Source organism: Ovis aries, chromosome 4 (genome assembly GCF_016772045.2).
Source record: "Ovis aries strain OAR_USU_Benz2616 breed Rambouillet chromosome 4, ARS-UI_Ramb_v3.0, whole genome shotgun sequence".
Taxonomy (NCBI): domain Eukaryota; kingdom Metazoa; phylum Chordata; class Mammalia; order Artiodactyla; family Bovidae; genus Ovis; species Ovis aries.
Window position 1 is genome coordinate 62,304,896 of NC_056057.1, and position 19,310 is coordinate 62,324,205.

The 19,310-nt window shown below is 44.1% G+C and overlaps 1 protein-coding gene across 5 annotated transcripts in view; it reads left to right on the forward strand.

The window, feature by feature from the left end:
* The window catches only part of AOAH (acyloxyacyl hydrolase), a 199,116-nt gene that overhangs the window by 167,351 nt on the left and 12,455 nt on the right, over positions 1-19,310 (forward strand). For all 5 annotated transcript variants that reach the window (XR_009600488.1, XM_042248592.2, XM_060415018.1 and 2 more), the window contains 5 exons: positions 1,328-1,500; positions 9,097-9,155; positions 9,240-9,299; positions 10,574-10,670; positions 17,983-18,059. Coding sequence is in view for 4 of the 5 variants with exons in the window: in XM_042248592.2 (XP_042104526.1) it covers positions 1,328-1,500; positions 9,097-9,155; positions 9,240-9,299; positions 10,574-10,670; positions 17,983-18,059 (466 nt within the window). In the remaining variant the exon portion in view is untranslated. The remainder of the gene's footprint in view (positions 1-1,327; positions 1,501-9,096; positions 9,156-9,239; positions 9,300-10,573; positions 10,671-17,982; positions 18,060-19,310) is intronic.

A 19,310-nucleotide genomic window follows, 5' to 3' on the forward strand; every position in this document is an offset into this window, starting at 1 on the left:
CCATAGACAGGATCATTAGGTAAATCTGAAATTTCAAGAATTTAGAGAACATGATTCCATTTAGATTAACAACAGGCAGTTTAAAGCCAAAAGAGTAGATGAAAATCAGAAAATTCTATATTCTCTCCCAGGTGAATGCAGGTTAGTGTCTTAAGTCAAATCTGATGTGTACTTAGGGCTTGTACAAAACTCAGTTGTGCAAAAAATGAATAATAGTAGGCTTATATATTAAATCCAAAAAATGTTCTAGAATCCCTATTTGTACCTTGCCTTTTAAACATAACAAAAAAAAAAGAGAGAGAGAGAGATAAACAAAGAAAAGAAGGGAGATTTAAATGAGATTTTCAATGATTTATTTCTAGTATTTTTTATATTTCTTATCTTTGTTCTTTGCTCTTTTCCAAGACAAATGAAATTCAATAAATGTCTGATTGAAGCTAAAGATTTGCTACTTTTAATTCACTTATGATTTACATCTTTGTCATAAATTCTCTGATTTTAGGACCATGCTCTTATAACTACTTTCGGTACTTTCATTTTCTGTTTTCACTAACTTTTATGGAACAAAAAGATAAGAATAAAATTTTAAATTTCCTCTGTATAGCACGAGCACTACCACATAGAGAAAGGCAGTGATGAAAATCTGAATTGTCTGCTGACAGATATTGTGGCAGGGGTGCAGCCTGGAATAGCAGCCGATCAGGAAATTCATGAAAGTTCACGTTTAGTGCAGAAAGGAAGGATGTAGTGTGCACACATAATATCACTTCATTTTGCAGTGAAAGTCCGTTTCCCTGACTATGGCATAGATGAAAAATTTTAAAGGCCAAGTTGCAGATCTCAAAGCACCAAAAAACAATAAGCAGTACCAGGCTTCTTTGATTCCATTAACTGTGTGCAATAGTCAGACTCAGTGATATTATACTGCAGGAACAAACAGCCCCTAAAATCTTAATAGCATAACACAATAAATATTTACTCACTCACACTACATTGTCCATCAGGGATCACCATGGAGCTCTGTTCCAGTACTCACTGGTGGAGCAGCTGCCTTCTAGAACATTGTTCAGGCCCGTGGCAAAGAGAAAGGGCATGCTAGAGGATCTCATACAACCAAACATGGCAAATGTCATTTCTGCTCACAACGCGTAGGCCAGACCTGTCAGTGGCCCTCCTAATCACAAGGGAGTCCCAAAGTCAGAAATATTTTGCAAATAAATATTCAGTGTGTGTGTGAGAGAGTGTGTGTGTCAGGGGCAGGGAAGTGTATTTGCATGCATTTATCCTTATAGCCCACTAAGATATTTTCTGTTTCTTTTGCCAACAGGCATATTGATCCTCTCCCAGAAATGACCACTCCTGAGAAATTGTACTCCAAGGTCACGCAGACTCTGCAGTATCTAAATTCCCACCTGCCAAACGGCAGTCATGTTATTTTATATGGCTTACCAGATGGAAGATTTCTCTGGGATCATTTGCATGACAGATATCATCCTCTTGGTATCAGAGATTCTTTTACTCTTTAACAATGTCAGTGTATTCATAGTTCAAATATATGTAGCTCAATTATATAAGAATACACCTAAAATGTCACCAGAACAAATCAAGGAGAGAGTACCCGGGTACAAGATCTAAAGGTCAGTATCCAAAGGTGGCCAGAACCATATCAAAGTCAGACAGGGCAGACACAGTTAGTAAAGAATTTGGACAAATTGAAAGGTACGAGTTTAAATAAGGAAACTCCTTTGCTGAAGGTGAGATACAGAACACAGAGCAAGCCAGCGAAGTCCAAACAGGAGACAGAAAGGGGACAAACAAGTCCAAGGGAAGGATTTCTCCAGACCTCAGTGGTGAGTGCCCCCTGGTGGCCAGAATTCTAATGGATTCTGTGCACCCTGAATCTTCCCTGGTAGCTCAGCTGACAAGGAATCCATCTGCAATGCAGGAGACCCTGGTTCAATTCCTGGGTCAGGAAGATCTGCTGGAGACAGGATAGGCTACCCATTCCAGCGTTCTTGGGATTCCCTGATGGTTCAGCTGGTAAAGAATCTGCGTACAATGTGGGAGACCTGGGTTCAATCCCTGGGTTCGGAAGATCCCCTGGAGAAGGGAGAGGCTACCCACTCCAGTATTCTGGCCTGGAGAATTCCATGGACTGTATAGTCCATGGGGTCACAAAGAGTCAGACACAACTGAGTGACTTTCACTTTTACTTTCTGTATACTCTAGTGACCAGTTGGGAGTTCTATAGAACACAGTCTTCTAGAAGCTTTGGTCCCTGCTTCTACATTTTTGGAGTCCTTGGCTCTGAAATGCTTTAAAGTTCCAGGAAATTTCTAATAGCACGTGTAGCATTCCAGACGCTTTACAAAGACTGTGAAAGTAGTAGTAATTCACCTTGGGAAGAGCTGCCATTACAGATCCTTAAAACAATTCTGTAAGATAAATGTTTCTATTAATTCCACTTGATTGATGAAAAAAACTAAGGCTCAGAAAGGTTGCGTAGCTTGCCAAATGTTGCACAGCTTATTATATATGTAACCTGGGTGTAGCAGGGTTCTTTTTCTGTGTTTCAGGGAAGAATGTCCTTTAAAAAAATACTCATTGTATGCCATGTGCTGTTCAAGACACTGTGTAACCATAAGTGAACATTATAGTCAAAAATCTCAGCCAGCATAGGCTTAGGTTACAGTGGGAAAAAGATTCCAAAAGTCAGAAAAGGCTGAGTGTTACTAGAGAAAATTAAACAAAGGGCAGATGGGAAGCGCTGGTCTCAGGCCTCTCAGAGAGGCATCTACAAGGAGAGGCCTGCTGCTGCTGCTACTGCTAAGTCGCTTCAGTCATGTCCAACTCTGTGCGACCCCAGAGATGGCAGCCCACTAGGCTCTCCCATCCCTGGGATTCTCCAGGCAAGAACACTGGAGTGGGTTGCCATTTCCTTCTCCAATGCATGAAAGTAAAAAGTGAAAGTGAAGTCACTCAGCCATGTCTGACTCTTAGCGACCCCATGGACTGCAGCCCACCAGGCTCCTCCGTCCATGGGATTTTCCAGGCAAGAGTGCTGGAGAGGGGTGCCATTGCCTTCTCCAAGGAGAGGCCTGGGGACCATCATCTCAGCCCCATATTGACAGCACCTATGCCAGTCTCTCATGGAACGAGACTGTCCCTTCCCTGGTATTGCCAGGTCTGCCACCTTAGACCAACCCTGGAGGTGCAAGCAGTTTCTTGTGGGTCAGATGAGCAATTCAGAGAGGGGTGACCCGAAACTCCTTCCTTTGTGTCCTCCATAGTGGGTGGAGGAGAGAGCTTTCCCTTGCATCTGTAACATCCCTGTGTCTTTTCAGTCCTCTCATGCCCTCTTCCTGCAGCTCCTGTTTAATCCAACCTCCCTACCACCTCCCTCAGCAAGTTCCACCCCTCCCCACACAAGAAAAGAGCAGGGACCCTTTAACCAGCTCTCAAAGGGCTCTGATCCCTTCACTGAGTTCCCCTTACTGGGGGACGATAGGAGACATCCACACACCACACTCCCTACCAGTGGACTAATGTCATTTTCTTCTTCAGTTATGAAATGTACTATGAATGTTATTATTGTCTAAGATTTAGCCTCTCATAAGTAAAGCATGTTCCACCTGTTCACATGGCTTCGACCACACCCTTAAGAAATGATTGTGTGATTACACAGTGAACTTTACTCCATTCTGGGCTGCCTTGGATATGTAAAGGACAACCACTTGGGCTGAGAATATCTCTTTGAGCCATTGGGGATGAAAATTTCAGTTCCCCTAACAAATGTTTTCAGATTCCCTGGTGGCACAGATGGTAAAGAATTTGCCTGCAATGCAGGAGACCTGGGTTTGATCCCTGGGTTCGGAAGATCCCCTGGAGGAGGGCATGGCAACCCACTCCAGTAGTCTTACCTGGAGAATCCCCATGGATAGAGGAGCCTGGTGGGCTACAGTCCATTGGGTTGCAAAGAGTTGAACATGATTGAGTGACTAAGCATGGCACAACAGATGTTTTCAGATTCCTAGATTTCACCCATGCTAAGAAATGCTTAGGGAAGGGAACTTGGAGGCAGGCAAAGCATGCTCCCAATTTACTCCATCACACCAGTAGGGACTTGACTTTGGGTTTTCTGACTTCAGATCCTATTCCCTTTCCATGAACTGCAGTTAGACTGTATCCATAGGTTTTTTCAGATATGCCATGCAATTCCCTTGACTCAATCATAGTATTTAAAAATGACTCCACGTAATTTGGAAGAGAGCAAGGAAAGGAAAAAGGAGATTGATCAGGAACTCAATCACTTGGAGGATTTTCTCAGCCAGTGGTTCTCATCCAGGGACTACCCACCCAATCCCACTCATTATCATATCACACCTGGAGATACAGAGTGCTACTGGCATCCAAGGATTAGAATCCAAGGATGTTCCTAAACATCCTACAATGCACAGGACAGCCCCTTCACAACCAGGAATGTCAACAGTACCAAGGCTGAGAAACCCAGCTCTAGGCTTTGTCTTGAGAAGGCAATGGCACCCCACTCCAGTACTCTTGCCTGGAAAATCCCATGGACAGAGGAGCCTGGTGGGCTGCAGTCCATGGGGTCACGAAGAGTTGGCTACAACTGAGCAACTTCACTTTCAATTTTCACTTTCATGCATTGGAGAAGGAAATGGCAACCCACTCCAGTGTTCTTGCCTGGAGAATCCCAGGGACAGGGGAGCCTGGCGGGCTGCCGTCTAGGGGGTCGCACAGAGTCGGACATGACTGAAGCGACTTAGCAGCAGCAGCAGCAGCAGCAGGCTTTGTCTTATCCTCAAACAGCCTCCCTCCAGCCGCTGATCTAGACTAGCATTTCACAGCACAAAAGCAAAAGGTGGAACAAGTGTGTTCTATAAACAACCCTAGTTTGGTGCATTGGGGCGGGGGAGAGGGATCCAATTAGGGAGAAAGTTGAAATCACCTAAAATTTCTAATGTTTTTCAGTTATTATTCATATCTTAAATTATCCCTGCTGTCTGGTTGCTATGGGAAATAAGTGTTGAATTCCTCAAGAAGCATCAGGGTCCTTCCTAGGCAGCCTGGGGAAGGAGGTGGGATTTACCCAGCATCCTCATTCCTCCTCTGGCAGGCTCCTAACTCACATAAGACGACACGGTTGAGTAGGGGGCTGCTGCCTTCACATCATCTCCATTCTGTTTCTGCTCTACCTCCAATCTTTGGATCTTTGTTCCCACAAGACAAGAACCAGCAGTGAAACAAGTTAATGCTGGGTCAGTCTCAAGGCTTGGTTTCTCTGCCCAGGTTAGGGTGAATCTCATCTTAATCAATAGCCAAACACCTGAGTCTGGTTCCCGGGTCATAGTGCTCAGGGTTGTACAAGAAATTAAGAGGGGGTTTCCATTTATTTCTGCCTTTGAGCCAAGAAACATGATGATAATCTGTAGATTTGACTTTAGCCGCCCCTTAAGGATTAAGAAAGAGGCCAGGGATCAAAAGGGATTGGGGAAGAAGCCCTAGGTCAGTGATTACATTCTCTGCTGCCTCAATAGTACAAGTGGGAATTCAGCCCATCTATTCAGGAAAGAGGTTAAATGCCACAGCATCAGATCAGCAGCCAGTGGAGGCCCAGAACAAGAATGGGTGTCTAGCTAACTCCCACCAGGGAAGAAGGAGCTAGAACACCCTCCTTAGCATCATTCCTCTTAGCCTTGTTTGCGAATCACCAGCCAGTAACTGCCTGGCTGCCAAGGGCTGTGACAGCCCCACAATCTCTACTAGCAATTAGAATTCCTGGTGAGAAAGTAGGTCTCACACATTAGGATTGTACTTGCATAGATCTTTTGAGAAAGTTTATTCTTGACCAGGAATGTGTCCTCTCAGGCACAGCCTATGAGGAAGGCAATCTTTCTGTTAATATGTCTGAGATATTAATTATCTAAAGATGATGCTAAGGTGAAGTTCTTGTCCTCTAAGGAGAGGGAAAAGACAACTACACTGGGGAAAAGATTATACAGATCCTGACAGTAAAATTACCCTGGGGCCAACGACATTTGTACAGGCATTCTGGGAGCTACCCAAAGGGTTAGACTGTGGTCAAGAAATCTGGGAGTGCTGGCTACAAGTAAGCCTGCCGTATGGCCTTCATTGAAGGGCTTCTGCCATAAAACATTGGCAACAACTTCATTTTGCCTCAGTTATTCTTAAACTGAAACCTAGTGCATTTTAAAATACCCCACCTTCCGTTTTCTTTCTAGCTTCATCTCTGTTTAAATTAATGTTGTACAAAGTTTTAACACACTTAGATGGTACTTCATGAAGGTGTGGCTGATCTTTGTTGGTACTAGGCCTTAATTAGCACTTTTTATTTTTATTTATTAGTACCAAGCTTTTCTTAGTACCAAAATTTCAGTTATGGTCCCAACCTTAAATACACTCCAAAAACTGCCATAAAGAACTTACACATAACTGAGACATGAGCTGCTGCTATAGCAGCTGGGGTAGAAGATACCCTTTGATCTTAAGAGGGAGTATAGGGTATCCACTGGGCCAACCCATGGGCTCCCAGCCCTTACACACACACACACACACACACACACACACACACACACACACACACAGATTGTTCCACTATTGTGAGACAGCCCTCTTGTCCCTCTCCTGGGCATTCATGACCACCTTTCTTCATCAGATTTACTTTCTACAAGGAGTTGTAGAGACAACCTCTTTGCACGTTTAGGTAGGATCAGTCTTTATACCAGGGCTCCTCGATATGGAAAAATACCATTAAAGTAACAGGGATAAAAAGTAATACATAAAAAGAAAAAGTGAATAACAAACTGACAGTTTCAATCAGTGGAAAAAAGCGTAAGAACCATTTTCATTCTTCCCCATCTTTCAACCATAAGCCCATCACAAGCACTCTCAGTCAGCCTTTCATATGAACAGACCCAGACACCCTAACCTTTAATAGGCAGAAATACCAGAAAGAGGGGACACCAACCTATTATGTCTCTCCCATTTATCTTCTAACTACAGTTAATGTGCCCTTATCCCATCCACAGACCTACCTACTCACCTAAGAACTTCCTCTCCGTCAACCTGATCTGATTAGAGACAGAACCAGAATAGCCAGGAGATAGAGGGGAAGGAACAGGGACTGGGAGATGATGCAGAGGAGGATATGCCTTGTGGTCTAATCCTAACGTGTGCTGGGACCTCAGCAGTAGCATAGTAGGAAGAGGGGAGTAATCTGGGAGGCAGCAAGGCTATGGATCAGCTTAGCCCCCGCAGGGGAGACAGCAGATGACTTCTCCAGCACCCAGGAGCGGGATAAACCCCAGTCCGTGTGGATATCAGTGAAGTCCAGTCTTTCAGATGAGGAAGAAGAGAGTGTAGAAATGTTTCTTACGGCCAGGCATGAGGTGCCACTTCTGGCAGGTTGAAGAGACTTCAGCCACCAGACAGGGGAAAGAGAGAGAGAGGCCACCAGGTGAGAATCAGGGCCAAGCAGGTTGTCAGAGCCCCAGCCACGCTCTCCAAGGTTTGTTACATGGCCCCCGTACCAACAAAGAAACAAGATTGCAGAGGGAAGGCTGGCACTCAGGGGCTGGATCAGCAAGAGCCAAGGCCTCCCGGCAGTGGAGAGTTGAGGGTGGAGATGCAGGTTGGAGGCGTCAGTCCTTGCAGCTGGGCTAGGCTGAGACAGGCAGGGACACACACAGAAGGAGGCAAATTGCAAAAGTACATGCACGCACACACACACACACAAAGAGGGAAGCAGACTCAGTGATGGAGAGCAGGATCTTGGAGAAAGATGGGGGCTGAGAGCTCCATGGGGAGTCTATAAAATGAAAGTGAAGACAAGACCCAGTAGCTTGGGATTCATCTAAAATGTGAAAATGCAGACACCTTTGGAGCACAGAGAAGGCCCTGCGTGTCACTGTGACTTTAATGGCGATAATAAGCCTGCGGTTTTCCAGTCCTGGGATTCACTCACCCACACAGAGACATAACATATTTTTCCTCTACAACAAGAAAATTGAATCTATCTTTCAGTCTAACTGATCTGAGGTATAAGTGAAAAATAAGACTGTGTTCTATCACCTTTAATCTTTCTCTTCGCTCCGAGATAGGCCCTATTATTTTCCTTTATTTTTTCGGGCGTGAGAGAAGTGTTAATGGATAAGACATCAGTCATTCACCCCTGAAATGCGGGAGAGCCTGGATTTTGTGTCCCAGCTGCAGCATGAAAGTTGAATTGCCTCTGGGGTGAAGTAGGGGGGGAGCAGGTGGGGAGTGGGGGATAGGGTGGAAGGGCCAGGGGTGGGAGGTGTGAAGAGAAAATGAATTATGCCCCCAGATTCTGGGTCTAGAGTTGATATTTGGAAAGACTCTGCATGAGCTTGCATTTGGTGCTTATCACTTTATTCTTATGTACTCCTTTAACTTGCACCAAAAACAGAGCCTGTCTATTAATGAGGGCTCAAGTCAGAGAACTGGTGGGCCATGAAGGGCTATAACATATCAGCTGCTCCCATTCAATGGCTGCCCAAGCACTTGAGGAAAACTTCAGTTCACCAAACTATAAAACAGAGCATGATCAGACCTTCAGACACTCGATTGTCCTCTCGTAATTGGAATATTTGTTTATTTAATTGGGTTAGACGTCAGTGTTTCATAAACACAAAAGGAGGATTTGGTCAACTACACCCTGCATGCTCCCTGGGCCCCATGTTTGATATCATTGCTAGGAGAAACCCGCTGCTCTGCCAAGTCCTTCGTTAGTGGTGTTCTGGTCCATATGGTGCCCTGTATCCCTCTCCCCGGAGTCCTGCCCTAGCCCATGACAAGAGCTCAAGATGGGAGTGAACTCCTTAGGGCTTCTCCCCGACTCTGGGTCTCAAAGTCTAGGGAGCTCAGAAAGAAAGAATTCCTAGGCTTCCTCAAGAGCAATACCAAGTGCAAAACCCGGGAAGATCCCTGGGGACACCAGCCATCGTCAAGGGAGGCAGGATCACCCATCAGGGTCCCTAGTTGGCTGCTGTATCTCTGAGTGCATGCCGCAGGCCAGATCCCTCTGTTTTCCAGGCCAGCTCAACAAGGACGTGACCTACGCGCATTTCTACTCCTTCCTGAACTGTCTCCAGGTGAGCTCACGCTGACTCCTTCCAAGGGCCTGTTCCCATGATCCGCACCATTCTTTTGTATTCAAAGTGTTTTCCTGCTCTCAGGTCAGCCCCTGCCGCAGCTGGATGTCTTCCAACAAGACGCTGCGGACTCTCACTTCAGAGGTAGGGCTGTCGTGGGTCCTTTAATCCCATCTTTGAGCATTCTCTCCGTGTTTGCTGAAAGACTTTCATTGGGGATGGGGTTTTGGCAGGGCAATGGCCTCCAAGCTGGTGAATTAGAAAAAGACAAATTCAAACTCTTGGATGCTTGAGGAGCCAAGAGAACGTGGGGTGCCCTGTCTCCCCACTCTGCCTCACTGAGCCTGTCATCTTGCCAGTTTCTCTTTGTGTGCCTCTCTCTTGGATGCACGTTATGCATGTACGCACACACAGAGATGTCTGTGAAAGCTTGTCCTAGACATATTTGTAGAGTCAGAGAAATGAGCAAGGGTAGGTATACACAGAGCTGGAAGTCTCCCAAGGCAAGGGAGGACCAGATGCCCCAGAGCCTTCCTTTCTTCTCTGAGAAAGGTCCCCACATTTCTTTCACAGATGGTAAATAATCTCTTTGTAAGGAATTTATTTAAAAGTTTTTACAAGGGAAATATGTTTCAATTTTTTAAAAATTTGGAATATAAAACAATACAAAAAACATTAACAAAAATCACTCAAAATCTCACCACCCAAAATTAATATGTATACCTTTCCAGTATTACTTTCATATCTAGTTATTTTGGGGACTTTGCCTGCATAGTATCAGAACACACGCATTGTTTTATACCTTCTAATGTTCATAATTATTCCTCCACATCGTAATTTTGTAATCATTTTAGAATACAGAGTACATGAACATACCATGGTTTATTTCATCTCTTGGTGTTGGACATATGAGTTGTTTCTAATTTTCCACTATGATATATAGCATTGTGATGAACCTTTTTATATATAAAAATGTATGTCTTTGTGTGGCATGTCTATTTTCTTAAGATAAATTCCTAGAAAATTATTGGGTCAAAGAGTGCACCAGGTCTGATCCGTATCACCAAATTGTTCTCTAGAAAGGTTAAACAAATTGACATTCTCAATCACATATCCCATGGCAATACTCTTTATTATCACAATTGTTCATCTTTTCCTTGACAATACCATGGGGAGAAAATGGTATCTTATTACTTTAATTTGCACTGATTTGGTTCCTAATGAATTTTAACAGTTTTGTACATTCATTCATTGGCCATTTGTGCATGAACAGAATTTAATATGCAGAGCTGCTCTCTGCTGATGACTTGCAGTGGGGGTGGGAGTGGGAACTATTGATTTCTTTGTTCTGCCTGAATTATCTCCCTAAAGCCCAAGTCTAGGTTTCATGAAATTCTCCTTGTTTCCTTTGCATTCAGAGAGCAGAACAACTCTCCAAAACGCTGAAAAAAATTGCAACCAGCCAGAAATTTAAGAACTTCGACCTTTTCTACTTAGATTTTGACTTCCAAGAAAGTAAGTTTTGCTTGGTTTAGGTATTAACAAAAGACAAAAGCAGCAGCCACCGTTCAGAGCCTGCCTGGGCGAGGTGTTTGTTTACAAGCGAACAGGCAGTAGCGTGGACAGGGTCACTGTTGCCCATCCTGACACATTAATAGCTCTTGAGTACTGGAAGAAATAAAGTATGAGACTCTCTCTGGAAAGGTGGAAGCTTAGCATCACTTCCTTATTTCACCATTATTTTAGAATCCTTGCAGCAATAGAGCCAGTGACCAGTCAGAAACAGCTCTGGGCTGGGAGCCAATAGGTCAGTGAAATCATCTTACTTATTCTTGACAGTGTAGTAATGCCCTGCTTATGAATGGGCTAAGGATGAGTGTGACAGGCCTGAGGGATAAGCCCATGTCTCTTCTCATGGGCACTGGATTCCCTAAGGACTCAAAGCAAGGCAGATTCCCAGCCCCCTCACATGATGAAACAAATAAGAGTCTCAAAGGGAGGGACTTCAGATGCCTATGGCAAAATGGACAAACCATATCCCAGCTTTCTGGAAAGAACATTGCTGCTGCTTTTCTAGCACTCTCTCCAAACACTGGGGTCACTGATGAGTGGTCACAAGAAAGCAAGCATGATTACTGGATTTATCCTTTACATCTTGACTCCGAAAAATTATCTATTGACTTTAATCCTTCCAGTCCCATTTTCATTTCTAAGTAATTGTTATACAAGACAAAAGCCTCTGTTGTTTGACTGCCAGCTGAGATGATGCTAACGAAAAGCTTTGCAGTATGTGCAAAGGATGGACAATTTCTCATAAGGAGTTTATCATCTCTATCTCCCCACCCCCAGCTCCCCCAGCCCCAGCGTCTGGGATGAAGCAGATGGCCGTCATGAATTATCAAATATTGCATTAGCTGACACGTTTTGCATTGTAGACTCTAGTACTTCAATTCTGAACATCTTTTCAACAAGACTGATCTCTCTTAACTAGATTTCCTGCCTAGGTGATACATATTTCCCTCATGGGGAGAGACATTTTGATAAATAACCTCTCATTAAAATGCAGAGTTAAAGCCTCATTAATGAATTCCTGGTGAAAACAAATGTACCACTAAGCAATCTTTGATCATCACCAACCCTGAATGTAGATAAAGGTTTTAAAAATATAATAATGCCTAGCTTTCACTAGAGACTTTCCCATTTCCACAGTAATCTCTAGCTCTGTCATTTGTTATTTGGGGGACTGTTGGAAATTCCCTGAACATTTTCAAACTCTCCTTTCCAGACCTGGAAACAGAGACACTGTATCTACATAACAAGCCTTTGTGATGATTGTGTGAAATAATGTCTGCTGCTGCTACTGCTAACTCATGTCAGTCCTGTCCAACTCTGTGCGACCCCACAGACAGCAGCCCACTAGGCTCCTGTCCCTGGGATTCTCCAGGCAAGAACACTGGAGTGGGTTGCCATTTCCTTCTCCAATGCATGAAAGTGAAAAGTGAAGTGAAGTCCCTCAGTCATGTCCGACTCTTCCCGACCCCATGGACTGCAGCCTACCAGGCTCCTCTGTCCATGGGATTTCCCAGGCAAGAGTACTGGAGTGGGTTGCCATTGCCTTCTCTGAAATAACGTATAATCCTCCTAAATGCCATGCCTAGAACATAACCAGCACCTAGGAAAGAGCACCATTCGCTCATACCATGGCCACTTAATACACAGCTCAGAATGAACAGGCTCCATACAGCAAATGCAGAGCCCTAGGCCCCACTCCTAATTAGGACCTGCCTAATCAGAATCTGTCTGCATCTGGACATAATCCACAGATGATCCATACACTCATTAAAACTTAATCAGTGGGGCTCCGATAATGCTCCAAGATTAAGAACTTAGTCTCTTAATCATCATATTTTTACTAAGCCCTCCTATGTGCTGTACAGGTGCTGGGAATATAGTTAACAAAACAGAACAGTCCTTCTCTTCATGAAAGATATAGAGAAAAGAGCTTCCTCCCAGACCCCATCCTTACCAGCATTCCACATGCTTGGAAGCAGAGGTTCCTCAGCACATTCTTATCCTCAGAGCAGCAGTAAATGCAATTTTAAAGTTTCAGTTAAACTGAACATGCTGCATCAACATGGTGATTGATCACCTTACTGAGAAACCTCCCAGGTATCTCTCCTTGTTTGTCGATTCTCATCAGTAGTCCAAGGAATTTCCTGAAATTTTTTAATTCCCTGATATTGAAGGTCCAGTTTTGGTACAGGGATTTCTTTGCCTTCTCCATATGAGGTTAGTCTCCACTAGAGAAGACCCAGTGGGAGGGAGAGGGGTGACAGAGGAAATGGTACCCTGGGACCTGCCTCTGGAAACATCCAACAGAGCATCCCACATTTAATAACTATGTGCCAGCACGTGCGCTTCTGAAAGAGCTGGAGTCTCTATCTACTTTTCAGAACATCTATGCTGACATCTTTACCTCTGCCCAGTGTTAGACTACTCCTAAAAGAATGCCTGCCTTGAGACTTTAGCATTTTTCCAGGGCAGGCAGAGGGCGCATCCACTCTAGATCCATCTCCATGAATAGCCTCCAACACACACACTCAGTCATGTCCAACTCTTTGCGACCCCGCGGACTATAGCCCACCAGGCTTCTCTGTCCATGGAGTTTTCCAGGCAAAAATGCTGGAATGGGTTGCCATGCCCTCCTCCAGGGGAATCTTCCCAATCCAGGGATCAAACTCACATCTCTGGTGTCTCCTGCCTTGGCAGGTAGTTTCTTTACCACTGCACCTCCTGGGAAACTCGATGGAGTCATTTATTAAGTCTGCAGTCTCAGTAGTCCCATGAAAATCTCTGCTCTCATTTCTAGACTGCATTTGAGCATCACAAATGTTACTTTCATATGTAATTCACAATTTTACGCCTTGAGACAGAGCAAATGACCGTTGAGGGTCCCTGTCCCTCGAGGGTAGACATGAGACATGTCTGTTCTCCACTCTGACAGCCTCAGTCCAGCTCCAAAAGATGATTGCTCACTTCAAAGACTTTTTCTGTCTCTCGCTGACTCATCCTCCAACTGGTTATGAGCTAAACAGAAGCAGTAATTTTTTTCTCCTTTCAGGAAATGCCAGCTTGAGCAGGTGATGTCCTTTTTCTTCATCTCTACCACACCTCCCAAATGGGGGAAGGAAAATGCCACTTGACTGACAAGGCCATTTTTTCATTGACACTTTAAATATTCTACCAGCTGCCCTCAGCTTCTAAGACAACTCAATTAGAATAAAACTTGTTCCCCCATGTGTGTTTGTAAAATGACCAATAACCATGAAATCTGACCAGAATTCAGATTTCTCTTTAAGTATCTGCTAATATTGCTGTTTATCAAGGAACTAGCAAATGTTCTGAGTCTTCTCCTGTGATTTCTATTGCATCGCTGAAAAACTGGTTATTAGCAAAGTTTTTACTTTACCAAGAAAGAAAATACAGTACATACCATATCCCAAGAGATCCTTCATGCTGATTCAAGAGCTTTAAATCAGCTGTTCCAAAGAACAAATTGGAATTCGTATACCTATTTTTAATTATGGTCCAAGGCAGGAAGAAAACTGACCAATTTACCATAATACCCTGCTTGGACATCCCGTGCCAAAATCAGTCAGGAAGAAATACAGACCACTGTCTACAATTGTATTTATTCTAAAGAGCAAAATTTTACCCTGAGATAAACAAACTAAAAAGGGTCATTCTGTCTAACTCTGTCTGGTCATAACACAGGGGAAACCTTAAACTCTTGCCTGTGAGTTACTGACTCTTCCTCTCAGTGTTGGAATTCTGGTGTCTACAGATACTTAGTCACTGGTAACCCTCAAAGACGGAACCATCATGTGAGAAAATGATCCTACATCATGAGATCAAGCCTCCAAGGGAGTAGAAGGAATGACCATTCCTTTTCATTTAAAACACAGTCATTAATTCTGATGACTGAGTTTGTTCCCTGAAGTATAATATCCATCACCACCTCTCCCTTCCTCTAAAGGAAATAGTTTTTCATTTAGTAGTTAGTTGGAGAAGACTCTTGAGAGTCCCATGGACTGCAAGGAGATCCAACCAGTCCATTCTGGAGGAGATCAGCCCTGGGATTTCTTTGGAAGGAATGATGCTAAAGCTGAAACTCCAGTACTTTGGCCACCTCATGAGAAGAGTTGACTCATTGGAAAAGACTCTGATGCTGGGAGGGATTGGGGGCAGGAGGAGAAGGGGATGACAGAGGATGAGATGGCTGGATGGCATCACTGACTCGATGGACATGAGTCTGAGTGAACTCTGGGAGTTGGTGATGGACAGGGACGCCTGGTGTGCTGCAATTCTTGGGGTCGCAAAAAGTCGGACACGACTGAGCAACTGAACTGAACTGAACTGAATGCACATGAAATTCAAATCAAAATGGAAACAGCCTAGACTAACTTTAAGCTTGGTTAAGACTAGCATTCAATCACACTAGAGAGAGAAACATGGGTATAAGAAGTCTGGTATTTATAACATGAGGCTCTCAGTAAACATTTCTCTCCAGGAACACCATCTTGGCTTAAACTTATAGGCTCAAATTTGTTTCACTTATGGGCTCAAATTTGCTTTCCACTGTGGGCTCAAATTTGCTTTCCACTGTGGATTTTCCAGCTTTCTAGATCACTGTAATTCCCTTCTGAATGTTCTCTTAGCCAGTAAAGGCACACGTTTAGATTGAATTTGTTGATTAACCTTCTCTGCAAACACGGAGAGCCAGAAAATACTGTAAGGAACTTCCTGCTCCCGCTGGATCAGAGGATGTGTCCAGGTCACACCCATGCCTTGCTGTCCATCTTGTTAATACAATATTCATGTCTTATTCATCCAACCCTACAGCTTCTCAGCAGGCTTTCCGAGGTCTTCACTGGGGCTTGCTTCCCATTGCCTAACATGGACCAGGAATTACTTAACACTGGATAGAGATTCTTTCTCTCTTTCTCTTCTTTTTCACACTTGTTCAGCATAAGGGAAACCAAACTAAAAATAAAGGGAGAAGCAAGAGAAAGGATGGAGAAGCTCATTGAGAACCTGGGTGAGGTGAAAGAGCACAAGTAGCATAGAAGCGAGGTCACCTCTCCTGCGACAGATAACCTGGGAGGCTGATGTCTTAACCTGGGCTGGACCTTTCTGCATCATTATTGATTTTTGTTTTAGAAACTCTTGGGACTGCAAGCCAGGGATAAGGCTGATCATACAGAAGAGCAAAAAGTATGGAGGGGGCTCAGTACTGGGTGACACTGACTTTGAAGAAACCCTTCCAAATGCCTGGTGCTCCATTAAGGGTAATTGGTTAGATGTTCAGATTGGCAGTGACTCAGAGAATCAGTGTAAAATTCTAAAGTAGAAAAGTAGGACCCCCCAAAAAAGTGAGTAGGAAAGTGGCCCATCGTCTCCTGGTCAATCAAAGGGGAGAAGGAACAGCCTGAACCAAACACTAGGAACTCGCAGCAGGGAAGCCAGATGAGCAGAGTTGGGCTGGAACAGCATCATGCACCCAGGAGGCCAGCATAGCCCCGCAGGTGCTTCAGTTTCAGGTCCAGAGGTTAAGGTGCAGCAGCCAGAATTTAATGTGAAGCAGAAAATATGATTCCAAGGTCATGCCTGAAAACCAGAACAGCCAGGCAGACTGAAGCTGGAGCCAGGCAAGCTGGCCCAAGGCTCTGTCTTCCACAGGGTATCTGTGGCCAATTGCAAGAAACTGTTGAGGTCTGCAAGCTGGTTCAGCAGAATAAGTCTTCATAAGGGTTAGTGTGGTTTCAGCATCATTGCAACTCTAAGCTTCCTATCAGAAGATCAGATATATACTATTCCTTCAGAGAGATACATCATTTACCAGCATGAAGCAGTCTCTCCCTTGGGACCACGTATGGAGGACACCATGGACAATGTCCTTGATTTGAGTGTCACAACAAATGCAAAGGCCATTTTCCAATAGCTGTTTCTTCTAGAACCCTCCAATAAAACCCAGTAAAACACAAAGTATAAGAGAGTGGCTCAGTGGTGGCCATTCAGGCAGGGAAAAAGCCGACAGGAACTGGTAATCCAGTGTAAGACTCCAAACCACCAGCAGGGATTGTCTCCTGTGCTCTGAGAAGGGCAGCAGTATTTGCAGCCCCTCTGGGGACAGGGATTGGACTGTAAGTATAGATGGCCTGGCGTGATATTAGAACTAATTACAAAAGCAGCATAGTATTGATTCAGCTCCAGGGAAGTCCAGCTTCTCTTGTCCAATCAGAGCCCCTAATAGAATTTTCATTCTTCTCTTGGGGCAAAGGGAGATAAAAAGTTGGGGGTGGGGCAAGAGGGCACAGATCCCTGCCCTTGAGTTTTTGCGGAGTGAAGAGGGAAGATGGAGTAGGAAATGGCAGCCCACTCCAGTATTCTTGCCTGGACAATCCCCATGGACAGAGGAGCCTGATGAACTACAGTCCACGGGTTGCAAAGAGTCAGACACAACCAGGTGACTGAACACATACGCACGAGGAGGGAAGAGCCGGGGGAATCACAGCTGTGCCCACTCCCTTCTCAGGACACCAGGGAAGTAAGGACATGGTGGGCTACGCTAGTAACGGTAGGTCTCACAGTTTTCTCTCTGGAGGTTTTCTGGGGATTTGAAATTTCCTTGAGAAATCCTTATTGACAATATGATATCACAATGTGGAGTTCGTTGTGCTGTTGCCTTGGGGCAGCTGACATTCCTGGGTTTCACCCCTGTTGAAGAACAGTTTTATTGCTGCTCATCATTTTAAGGCTCATACTGTTTTCTCTGTAGCTATCCTCACTCTACATGTGATGTTGAGATCATTTTATGTAATTTTATTTCTGAGAACTATGTGAGTTTTAATGATGATGGCTTGATATATGCAGGCAGTGTCTGGAAATGGCAACCCATGAAAGGAAAGGTTAGTTTAATAGTTTCCTCTTGTTTCTGAAATTCTGTTCTGGTCACTGAGAAATGAGATGGACTTGAATCAGTCTTGAATATTTTACAGCTCACCCTTCCCTCCCACCCCTCTTACTCTACAAACCACATTCATCTAACACTATCACAGGTTTTTCTTCTTGAGTTAAAGGGGGAAAATGATACAATGGAAAGATCACTTCTGTTTAGAAAACCCCCAAACTGAAACAATGACTCAGAGGCAGATGTGGCTGGGTAAACATCAGCCCAGGAGGGGAGCATCCTTCACACCCCTTATTCTGGGTGTTGACCACTGCTCGGAAAAGCCTGTCTCTAATTCTGTGTGTGTCTGCCCTGCAGTCACGGAGGAGTGGCAAAAGAAAGGTGGGCAGCCCTGGCAGCTCATCGAACCCGTGGATGGATTTCACCCTAATGAGGTAAGAGCAGTCACGTGATGGTTGCTGAAAGTTGTTATTTTTTCATTATAATTAATGCATCCATATGTTCATTTTTATCCTGTTTTATTCCAGAAAGTTTGAAGTGATGTACCTGCATGTGTAAGATAGAAGATAAACATAATTTAATATTCATTTTAGAGAATAAAGTAAAAATCAGAGTAAAAGGAAAATGAGGTAGAAATGATACCTGGATTCCTGACTTAATGTTTACAATTCATGATTTGTCCCAGAAATTCCTAAGGTACTCCCTGCAAGGACCCACAAAATCAGCTCCAGGCTTTCCAAGGGGCTGATGCAAAGAGAGGCATAAGCCATGGCCTTCAAAAGATTAAAAAAAAAAATGAGTACTCAGAAAAAAAAAAAATCAGAAGGATTCCTGGAAATGAGTCCTGTGAGAAATTTCTTCTACAGATCATTCTAGAAAATGAGGAGAATTGTATGAGAGGAGAACAATGTCCTTGACAATATCCTGCAATAAAAGCTGTTTCCCATCTAGGATTCCAAGGGACAATTCTGGAAAGTAGTTCTGCTCTGGTCTCTTCACAGAGCAAGGAGAGCTGGAAGGTGGGATGCTGTCCCCTCCTGTCCTCATTCTGTCCATTATCCTGGCTGTAGCCCAGGAAGTTCCTCTTTTATCTGTTCTATATACTGGACTTCCTCATAGTATCTCTTTATATAGAAATTAGGAAAAGAACCAGGGGCGGGGGTAGCGCTGCCACTTGTTACATTTTGGTCAGTCAGGCCACAGGGAGGCCTGATCATCCCCTCAGAAGCTTGAAGAGAACCACGCTGTCCTTCCCTCGAATTCTAGGTCCCATGAGTACCCATGGGCAGGGCTAAGAGTTATCTCAAAAGAAAAGGAAGACTGCCACTCCATCACCAGATAGATGGACAGTGGAGTCCCATAGATGCTGGGTAAATTTTAAAGTGAATATTAAACGCCCATGTGTTAAATAGCAACAACCCAAAAAATCTAAGTAATGCACTTCAGAATATCTAAGTTTCCTATGTTTCACTTGGATATGTTGATCCAAGAGAATCATTGGCTAGAAGCTGCCTAAATATTAGAGTTTGCCCCTCCCCTCAATGATGTCTGGTTTTAGAATAGCTCACGTGGAGACCTGCTTTCTGGCAGTAATGAGGTAGTCCTTCTTATCATTCTTTGTACATCACAGAATTTTACCCTCTGATTCTACAGAGAACAGGGATGAGAGGAGATGGTCAGATAGG